The sequence below is a fragment of the Cyprinodon variegatus genome, unplaced genomic scaffold, assembly GCF_000732505.1.
Source record: "Cyprinodon variegatus isolate N-32 unplaced genomic scaffold, C_variegatus-1.0 Scaffold915, whole genome shotgun sequence".
Classification (NCBI taxonomy): domain Eukaryota; kingdom Metazoa; phylum Chordata; class Actinopteri; order Cyprinodontiformes; family Cyprinodontidae; genus Cyprinodon; species Cyprinodon variegatus.
This window is the reverse complement of record NW_015151368.1, coordinates 289,731-301,049: the sequence shown is the minus strand read 5'-3', so window position 1 is coordinate 301,049 and position 11,319 is coordinate 289,731. Positions and strand designations below refer to the sequence as shown.

At 39.0% G+C, this 11,319-nt stretch overlaps 1 protein-coding gene across 1 annotated transcript; it reads right to left on the bottom strand.

Moving 5' to 3' along the window:
* Window positions 1–6: 6 nt before the first annotated feature.
* crym (crystallin mu) lies at window positions 7–9,144 on the bottom strand. The gene is made up of 7 exons (XM_015398151.1): window positions 9,066–9,144; window positions 6,456–6,664; window positions 6,262–6,363; window positions 4,806–4,989; window positions 1,773–1,894; window positions 1,595–1,679; window positions 7–1,490 (listed from the first exon to the last, which is right to left on the bottom strand). Exons 1-7 carry the CDS (start codon window positions 9,142–9,144, stop codon window positions 1,420–1,422), a joined length of 852 nt encoding a protein of 283 aa, XP_015253637.1. The 3' UTR covers window positions 7–1,419.
* Window positions 9,145–11,319: the final 2,175 nt, after the last annotated feature.

Below are 11,319 nucleotides of genomic sequence, written 5' to 3'. Positions count from 1 at the left end.
TGGTTTTGTTCTGTCCTCACAGAGGGGGGTAGGTTTTCACACCTCTGTGACTTCCATGTGACTTGCCTGTGGCTGAAAAAAGGGGGGGGCTGCAGAAGTCCCCCAGCTGTTATTCACCAAAGCTGCATTTTCCTCCTCTGGTCATCCTGTCAAGATGAAATATGGACACTGGTTCCCAATGTCCAAAAAGTATGATCATGGCATATGGCACAACACACTTTACATTGAAGTGTGATCATATTTCGGATGCTGAATAATTCTTACTTGTGATAAATACGCAGAAACATCCTTGTTGTTTTTTTTTTAAATACATGGTGGAGATTATAACATCAATATAATATGATTGCAAGAGACAAATTCATCCTTTAGACAAATGATTAAAAGCTTTTGAAACTCAATATACTAGTACTTTATTAATAACAAAGTGAAAATAAATGTTGCAATAACTCATAGGTTATTTTTTATCCCAGGGCTGTAAGTGTAGATAGCTGAAGGCAGTTACTTGCACAAGGCCAGGCAGCTATGGCTACAATGTATCTTGTCACCATCAGTGTGAGAGTATGTGCATGAATGGGTGAATGACTGAATGTAGTGTAAAGTGCTCTATACAGGCCATTGACCATTTGTACGTCTAAAAAAATAAAAACTCACAAGTGAAGCAGATACATCAGTGGGTTTTAGGACTTAAAGACGCCAGCTGATTTGTAATTTATTTCAACATTAGTAACAACTTAATTTCAGTATTGAATATGCATATTCATTTTAGACTCCTATCCATCTTCTTTGGCTTATCCGTGGGGTCATGGTCAGCCAAAGCAGTCTACGAGCAAAAGGCAGAATACACCCTGGTCAGGCCGCAAAAGTATTACAGAGCAAGACATAGAAATACAACAATGCACTCACACCTATGTCCAATTTAGAGATGACAATTAACCTAACAGTCATGGTTTTGGACATTAAAGGAAACCAGGTACCAGAGAGAACCCCTGCATGCACTGGAAGGGCATGCAATCTTTGAGCACAGAGACCCTAGGCTAGGAATCAAACACATGACATTCTTTCTGCAAAGAAACAGTGCTACAAAGTGCATCAGAATGTATTCCACTTTGTTTTTAACATTCTGATTAAATAATAATTTAGAAGACTGGCTATTTGAAGAAACCATTAAAAGTGTGCTAAAGTTCAGGTTTTCTTAATATACTGTAGATATCATTTTATATATATATTTCAAAAACTATTCTCCTTGACTCTCTGTCCTGGTGGGCAAAATTTTAACTGCTGGAGAACTGAGATCAGGGACCCTAAGTGGCCCACAGGTTGCATTTTGAGCGAAACTAATAAAGCTTGCACACTCCTGTTTGCGTCTTCTTTCATCACTATAAAGTTCAGATTGAAAATTTGGTGACAAAAACAAACTCATCACTTTGTGGCTTTAAGCTTCCATTGGTCAAACACCAGCTTAGCAGACACTGCATCTTCAACTCCCATTCCTATTAATATAATACAAACATAAAAAGTGTCACAGGGATGATTAAAAGCTGAAACATAGTTAAACCTCGTTATTTACTCAGTCTAACTATATCAGCCTACATACCCAGGGACTTGAAAACAGTTGTCTTCTCCCTTTGAGCAGATTTTGTTCCATTTATAACATCTCCAAGTTCTGCAAAAACTTCTGCCTGAAAACCAGAATTTAACGATCTTACATTTTTCTGTTAATAAATCAATGTATTTAAAATGCCAGGCTAAATATCGTTTTAAGAATGACTTACCCCAGAAAGAAGGACATCACCAGACTCTGACAATGCCCCCTCTCTGCTGTCCACATACACCACAGCAGCCTTCATTAACACGTCGTCTAGCTCTCGCCAGTCTGGTCTGCAGGCTCCCACAGCTGTTACACAGGGTTATACACAAGAGTCAAACCTTAGCCTTTGTTTTGTATTGTTAGCTAACATTTAAATAGACTATTGGGTTTAATATAATTGAGAATAAAGTCAGCAGATTTCATTAGTGTATCTGACTAAACCATGTTTTACTTTGTGTGTTCTAAATCTGACTATGACATTGACAACTGTGGAATATATACACTATTGCTCTAGACAGACTGCAGTGTTTTAAACTTTCTTTGGGAGATACACCCCTCTTGGGTCATTAACCATGATATTAATTTTGGACATTTAGGGACCAGTGTCCATGATGATATTAAAGGTCTAGTGGAGGATTTTTGCTAATAAAAAAAAAACCTGCCCACTTCACTAAAAAAAAAAAAAAATGCCCATGCACAACTCTTTCCCCACTTTTAATAGGAATGCCTATTAAAAGCGTATGAGAGCATTCAAAAGCCCATTTCTGCCTGTCCATGCTCTGTTTAAAAGTTGTTCTCATAGCTCATACAAGCTTACTGTGTCTGAACGTCCACCCTAAACCCTAAATTCCTCAATCTCTATATAGAGCAAGGACTACAGATGACGACACTACTTTTTGCTCCCCAATGCCTGCGCCATCCTTGTTAATAGTCACCGCTCTTGGGTGGGGACAGCCTATGGCAGGGGTAACCAATTAAAAATCAGCGGGGTCCGAATAAAGATAATCCTCAACCAGTAAAGGTCCAGAGACATTTTTTATTATAATCTGTTACTTTAAACAAAATTTAACACTGAAATAAAAAGAGGTGTTTATGCATTCATGTTATTGAATTTTTAAATAAAAAATATTTTTTTTTAATTCCATTTTAAATCTAAATTGTTTTTTGAATTAGAGAACAACAATCTTTCACTTTGTTATTAGACAATTTCCTGATTCACATATTTTTCAAAACACCTGAACTGAATCCGCTCCGGTCCGGCCTGGTCAAGATCAAAAAGAACGGCGAGAAGATCCGGTTTGTCAAATGAAAATATAGTAACAACAGTTCGGTAACAAAAAATTAGGGCATAATTCTAATATATTTTAAAAACTAACAGCGTTTATTTAAAAGATTGGATGTACTATTGGTACTATTGGTACTTCAAAATACCAGGAAGCAGATTTCTCATCTCCATCAGAAACCACACATATGCTTGATGCTGATAAGGATTTTTTGAATATGTCCTATTAAATTCTGCGTTCATTTCCACATGTTTTTCTCCTGCGAATTTAATGATAATATCCTGCATGTTCTCCTAAAGCTTAGAGGATAAGTCGGAGTGCAACAATACGGGAGGAACAGCGGAGGCTGTAGGCTTTGCTTTGCACAGGAGGTCTGGAGAGCTGCGGGGTGGAGACGGAGGATGTGGGATTTCAGGGTAACAGGAGAAGCAGCGCAAGTGACGTTTAGACACTGACATCAGACAACATGCGGTAATTTATAAATGTTTTAAATCAGGTTGGGTTCGCATTAGCCAGCAGGTGGGTCCGCTAATCCGTGACGTCTGGCCTATGGGGACAAGCACGTAGAATGGCCTCATGTAAACATATCAGTAGAATGATTGACAATTAGGAGGACCACTTATTTTGATGATCCACCCATAAAAGCAAATTTCTCCACTATATCTTTGATATGATCATTGGGGTATGATTTGCATTTTTCTCTGCAGCCTGCTCTTTATCCCCTCTCAAATTGGAGACTGATCAAAGCCTAAGTGGACTTTGTGGCTAACTTCAGAACCAAGTAGCTGCAAAACAGACCGTTTGCAACATTTCTCTCTGGGTTACAAGAACTTTTCGATGCACAAAGAGACTGGAGGTGTGGGGCATCAAGGGCTGTAACAGTACAATTTTGGTATCAGTACCAACATCTATTTCAGATATTTTCTATACTTTTTTTTAAATAATAGAAGAACACAAAAACTACTGACTATATTTGAATTTCAAAAACAAAAATATGTCATGATCTTGGTGCTGATGACTGCCTTGATTACTGATTTCATTCACCTGCCTAGCTTCGCTCAGTTCTCATGACCATTCATCTAATAAACCTGCTTTGGCCTCTATTTAACCAGCCTTCAACCTGTTATCAGTGCCAAATTATTCAAGCCTTTGATGAGAGTTCTCTAGCCAACCTGAGTGTGTCTGATTGCTTGATCCTTATTCGTTCTGCCTCTGAACCTCTGAGCCTGCCTGCCTGACCCCTTTCTGACATTTGTGCCTGACCTGTCCTCTGACTCGTGCAGTGCTATGTGCTATGATTCCAAAGCACTCCTCGGCAATGGCTTTGGTTTGGCCCTCTGGATTATCCTGCCTTCCTTCATCTGCTCGGTTCTTATGTCCTGCCAGTCCTCCAACTTCCGGGACTTCAGCGTCTGGGACTCTCTGGGCGTCGCCCACTGTGTCCTATTGTCTGGAATCAACCTTATCCTCTGAGCTCAGACTGATCTTTAAGACCAGGTTCTCCAACGTATCGTTGTCCTCTTCCTGGTCACCTGTAGCCTCTTCTGCTATGCTCCTTTGATCCTTCGCAATTGGCCTATATAGCTAGCCTCAGTCAGCTGTATGTAGCTGCTCCCCACCCTGGTGATGTTTCACCAAAAGATTAGAGCTAATTTTTCATTATATTTGCTCTTATCTTTTGGGAGAAGTTTTCCTTCAAACTTTTTGGTACTCATGAATGAAACATTCACTGAGAGTAATGTCTAAATCTCTACCTCTGTTGTTGCTAAGCAAATGTTTACCCATCCTAAGATGGCAGCAGTCAGTTCGCACTCAGATGTGTGACATCTGGGCAATGCCATCTACAGGCTACATACAGCATATAAAAGTGTTAATTTTTTTTTGGGTGAATATGGACATTTGACCTTTACTATTGCTATCACATATCACCTCACCTGCCACATGAGCTCCTGCTTTGACCCACTGACCAAACAGCACCGGTTCAGTTGATCCAGTTACTGTCACTATAACATCTGCTCCCCTAACAGCCTCCTCTGCTGAGCTGCATCCTTTTACTGGACCTCCGACTGAGCAGACAAACCTCTCAACGCCCTTTTTTGTCCGGCTCCAAACTCGAACCTAAGAAAAGACAGGTAAGCATTTAAAAAAAAAAACATGCAAGACAAAAAGGGACAGAACATGCTGAAGATCTCTATCTTCAACATGTTCTGTCCCTTTTTGAGAACAACACAACTAAATAGCTTTTAGAAATTAATTGATCATTTAATTTCTTAAAGATTACAGAAATAAAACTGAGTAACAGTTATAAGATGTATGTTAGGTGATCATTTGGATTCACCTAGTTTAAGCAGAACAAAAGTCTTTTTTCTTACCAGTACAAACGTACTCTAGCAATGCGCTGCTTAAGGTGGTTGAATGTTGGAATAGCTCTGCTAGCTTTCCTCTCATATTCTTTTTTAAGAGAGCTTGAATTTGTCCATTTTTGGAACAGAGTTTCTTTTTCCTGATGTTTTTCACCTCTGTTGTTGTATGTTGTGAAACTGAAGGGATTTTCACTAATATTTTTGTCCTTTTTGGATACTTATGATCCGTAACCATGGCAAGTTGATTTTTTACACCTTGGAGCAGCTCTTTAACATCAATAAAGCTGCAATAATACCTCAGCCAATACTGCAAGTACCAACTGAGTTGAAAAGGATGCACTGGGGGTGCAGAGCAGGAGAAGACAGAGAAAGAAGAACTTTAAACAAATCTTTTCCATCAATCATCATAAGATCTTTAGCAAACAAGTTAAAAGAACTCCAAGTCCTAGCATGGGCCCAGCTAGAATAATCAGGAGTAATGCAGCATTGTGCGTTTTACTGAAACATGGCTGCAGGATCATATCTTGCACTCCAGTGTCTCTCAGCCAGGCTTTCTGACCATATGAGCAGACAGAGATTTAAAGAAGACTGGGAAATTCAAAGGAGGTGGGTTGGCACTGACATCCAGAAGATGTTACTGTGAGATTTGTCACTGCAGCCCAGATAATGAACTGTTGGCAGTTGGTCTTTGGCTATATTATTTGCCCAGAGATTTCAGCAGTAATGTGAAATACTTATTGGTAAAATGTGAGATTTCTTGTGTAACTGATATAAAATTGTACTTAAGTAATGAGAAATACATAACAATGGAAAAGTGACATTTATTTTAACTATTGTAAGTTTAGATGTGTTTAATTAAACATGATTTTATTTGTTATCTCTTTCTACAAAGAGTTCTGACAAACTACTAAGAGTATATCACATTTTTCTGAACACCAGCAAAGTATTTTCTTAATGCATATGTCTTATGCAATTTACCAATCTAATTTTGCTGAATTATTCATTGATCAACAGGTAATATTTGTACCTCTTTAAAAGAGAAGATTTCAGTAAAGACTTTATAATGACTCAGAGCCTGTTTTCCCGTCCCCAGGATTGTCAGGACCTCTGCTCCGGGAGGCATCAACAGCTGTGCAGCACACAAAGAGACACAAAACTGACTTAAAGATCCTCTAAAACAGAGCAGCTTAACCTATTTAATTAGATCAGGAATAGAGATACCTTAGCAGATATGGCTGAGACAGCTGCAGTCCTCATGTTGGTGATGACCTCCCCATCAATGACCTGGATAGAAATTGCTAATATAAGCGTGAAGCAGTCACAACTGAAGCTAATCTGTTTGTTTGTCTGACCCTGATTTGTAAATAGACCTACATATGCCCCATTTACAGTACCCCTCTGAAACTGATCCGTGTCGAGTTCGGACCGAGCTTGGATCAGTTAACCGTGCTGAGCTTCGTTTCTTACGACCATTTACACATCACACTAGCACAGTTCCTCACCTCCTAGTGACGATCTACGGTACTACTAATAGGATTAAAGGAGGGAATCAAGCAAATGAAAATGGTGGTGCCCTTAACATTCAGGAAGATATGTTTGGTTATAATTGTGATATTTCCTTTCTTGAAGAGAGTCAGGTAAAGAAGGCAGCCTTTGGTCGCACCAGTCTCTTTTGAAGCCCTTTTATAAAATGTAGTGCTGAGAAAATATCGATTGTTGTTAACAGTTCTTCTTCTTCTTCTTCTTCTTCTTCTTCTGTTTTATGGCAGTTGGCAAGCAACTTACTGATGTGAGTTACAACCAACTACTGGAAGCTAACTGTAAGGAGATGACGGGGTCTGCTCATGCACTTTTTTTGCACTTATTTTTATATATCTTGGTTACTGTGCTCGGACCGCTTTGGGAAGGGTTTAAAAAGGGTGGTGCAATTGTGCTATTTTAACACCAGAGCCCAGCACTGGGTTGGCTACCCATATAAAACGCACATCTATGGGTAGAAAAAAAAAGTGTAATTTCATGGGTGTGGCCATCGGTATGAATGAACAAAATGCAGTATGAATAAAACTTCACATTTCCTTATCTATAAACTCTACATCTTAAAAGTAAATAGATTCAAGAATATCCTGATAACAGTATTGTGAAAACGCTCACACAAAGTCCCGTGAAACTGGGTTTTTATTCCGAAAAGACAAGCTGCTATATTTTGGGAGGCTGTTGCATTTGCAGATTACTAAAATAAGATTCTTTATGATCAAAATCCCACTCCTAGACTGAACTAGAATAATGTACTTTCTAATTTACAATTTTGCAGCAGAAACTGGGTTTCAGAAAAAAACAAAAACAAAATTATACTAGTAAGAATTAAGTTCTATTTACCTAGAAATTTTTACACATTTAAGTGGCTGTTTTACCAGTTATCAGCTTGACTAAATATGTATATATGACGTGTGAAATACATTGCTTCATAGGGAAAACAATACTGAAGGGGGTTAAGCCAACGTTTAAAGCCAATGGAGTATTTGCCGGGGTGAGATGGTAAACAGGAAATGTCCAAACACTGTTCTTGCAGTTAAAAGCTGATTTATTCCCACTGTTGCTTGCTTACAAAAACAAAGAATTATACAAACGGCCAGCTGTTGTTGACACAATTTCCGGTCAAGTGTTCAAAACCGATTTGCCTTTTTCGGTGAAACACACACCCATACACACATCATTATCTTTCTTTTATAGAGTTTGTACATATTGGCTTCTACAAACTGGCCCCTAATTGTTAGACATAACAATTCTACAACACACATTTTCAAGCAATGTTTATTTAAATCAATACCATAAGTTACATTTCATGCAAAAAACTAAATTTGGTAATGGGGTGCTCAAAAACACCACTCATTGTTTGCAACTTTACAGTGCAAAAAAAACTCTTGTCAGGAATAACCTCTAAGACTCTTCCCAAACACCAAGAACCTTGTGGTGCTTAAGAGTCAATGATTATATCAATGTCCCCAATGACCGAGTTTCTTTTAGTTTGGGTCTATATTTGCCTTTCTTGGGGCAATGATAAGTATTTTGCCTACAGATCTGCTCTATTAAAAAGTCCAGGTGGTAGTGTTGATTTTCTTTTCAGTAGCAGCAAATGATTAGGTATAAGTGGTTCCAAATCCTTTGGGTCTTCTGATGGCTTTGTGATTTGACGATCATTAAGAACGGCTTCAATTTCACTTATAACTGTGCTAAGACCATCCATATCCAATGATTGTTGTAAAACTGAGCTTAGAATGCGTTTTATCAAGCGTATGATACACTCCCAGATGCCACCATGACGAGGTCCTACAGGCGGGTTAAAACTTCATTCTACTCCAGATGGAATGAGTGTCTTTTTAATCTTCTCATGATTTAATGCATCCAAAGCCTCTTTCAGTGCTCTTGCTAAACCTATAAAGTTTGTTCCATTCTTATGTGAACAACTTGACCTCTTCTACTGATGAAGAGACATAGAGCATTTATACAGTCATTGGTAGTTAAAGAATTTGCAACTTGAAAATGTACAGCTCTACTTGCTAAACAGGTAAAAATGACACCATGGCATCATATTGTTCTCCCTCTTTTCACCTCAATGGGTCCAAAAAAATCAACTACAACATTGGTAAATGGAGGTAAATCAGAAGTAATTCTCTGATTTGGAAGGTCTGCCATTGTTTTGGTTTACTGGTCTTGCCTTGGATGTCTGCAAAATTTGCATTCAGAAATTACATTTTTACACAGCAGAGTGTCCTTGTAGAATCCAATATTTCCTCCTTTCCACAGCCAGAGTATGATTGCGTCCACTGTGACCTAGGCTTTCATGAGCGTGGATGAGCTTGGTTATGTGCTGATCTTTGCCAATAATGGGATGTTTCTCTTTCACTGGCATGGTTTCTTTACTCAATCTTCCTCCAACCCATAGAATATTGTCCTCCCAAATTGGATTCAGCCTATGGATAGAACTTTGTTTGCTGATCAGGCCCCTGTCAGACAATCTGGCCATTTCCTCTTTGAACTGCTGTTGCTGACAATAGCGTACAATGGCAAACTCCACCTGCGACAGATCTTCTAAATTCAGTGCAGATTTCTCATTCAGGTCATCTTGAGAAAAATTGTTGGTAGTCTTTCTCCTTCTACAACACTAGAGTAGGATTGAGTTTACCTTGTTAAACAAAGTGACAGATTTCTTCAGCTTTTGCCAATCAGAAAAGTAACTAATGAGTCAATCAGAAGGATTTAATTCATTACAAGATGTGACATTCACAACTGCACTTTTGTGGACATCAGGATCATCAACTTCTAACACAGGATCAAAAGGAAGCTTGTGGCCATTCCTGGTCAGATTTCCATAAAAACTTGGGACCTTCAAACCAGATGTGATGTACATTAAAGTCTGATATTCTCATTCCTGTTGAGGCCGCATTTGCTGGATTTCCCTCTGAGCAGATATGCCTCCATTGAGAAGGATGTGAAGTCTCTGTTATAGCAGAGACTCTATTTGCCACAAACACTTGAAATTGTGTGTCTTCATTGTAGATGTATTTCAATACTGACATACTCTCGGTCCAGAACACAGAATCATCAATCCATAGTTGCAGCTCCGCCTTCAAAAGGGCATCCAACTGAGCAGCCAGGACGGCAGCTGTTAATTCCATTCGTGGGATTGTGATGGTCTTCAGTGGAGCAACTCGAGCCTTGTCTAATAAGAATGCAACTTGAATGTCATTCTGGAAGTTCTTTAGTCCAATGTATGACACAGTTTCATAGCCATCTTTGCTGGAATCAGCAAAATGATCCAATTCTGTGTAAACAGACTCCCCAAAGTCTTTTGGTAGAATACATTGATTCATCTGAAAGTATGTCAAGAGTATAAGCTCGAGTCCATGAATTCCATTTTTTTGTAAAATGTCTGGAGGTAAAGCCTCATCCCAACCACATTTTCTTTTGCAGAGTTCCTATTGCAACATCTTGGCATGTTGCAACATGCAACAACCTGCACCTGTCACTCTCACAGGTGATATGTTGCAACAGCTGTCACTGTTGCAACATATCACCTGTGAGAGTGACAGGTTCAAGAATTTCCAAAGGATCATACACAGAGCTGGTTACTGACAGCATACCATGCCTAGTGAGACATTGTTGTTTAACTCCAATCTTGAACTTGAAGTCATCCGATTCCACACACCAGAGAAGCCCTAAAGCTCTCTCCATAGGAAGTTTGTCCCGATCTAGGTTGAGCTCTTTTAGATCCTTTGCCCACCAATCTTCTGGAATGTTTTGCAAAACCTTAGAAAAGTGATTGGGTAAGGTCACAACTTTATTTCTTAGGGGTAAATTAAGAACATATCTATCTTCCTGTAGATGTGCGGTAGAATCCATAATGTCCATAAATCTCAAATCCTTCCTTGACATATCTTTACCTGCTGAGGGGTTTTCATTAAAGTCATGATTATAATGGTTTTGTAGAATTAGCTCTAGATTTGTCACAAAAATTCTGTTGATTGCTTCCCACGGCTCCAATAGCTTGGGTGCGATGGTTCCTATGAACAACTCAACAGTAGCATCTATGTTTGTTTGAACGTTACAATAGAACCTTAGGTAACATCATACAAGCACTTCCTCCCCAGTCCAAGGCCAGACGAACTCAGATTCTCAGAATTTTAACATTCTGCTACAATTGCACTGAGAATGAAACAACTGGGTTTGCTCCGTTTTTCCTTATGTTCGGCAGGTTCCCATGCCTACCCATTGATGTGTTTTTTCAGCATGCTCTTTCCACTGGCCCAGTTGTAGACCATTATGAGTTTGTCTCTCGCCTCAAATATGATCTCACTGTGGCTGCCCGCATTGCTCAAAAAAACAGTTAATCAGAACAAGCCCACAAAGCAATGAAAAAAAAACGCAAAGCTAAAGGTTCTCCTCTCAAAGTGTGTGACAGAGTTTTGGTTGCTAATCGTGGTGAGCGAGGGAAGAGGAAAATTGCAGACAAATGGGAATCAACAGTATATGAAGTGGTTTCTCATATCAATGTGTATTGCATCAGAGATCCTGTCACATCTAGTAG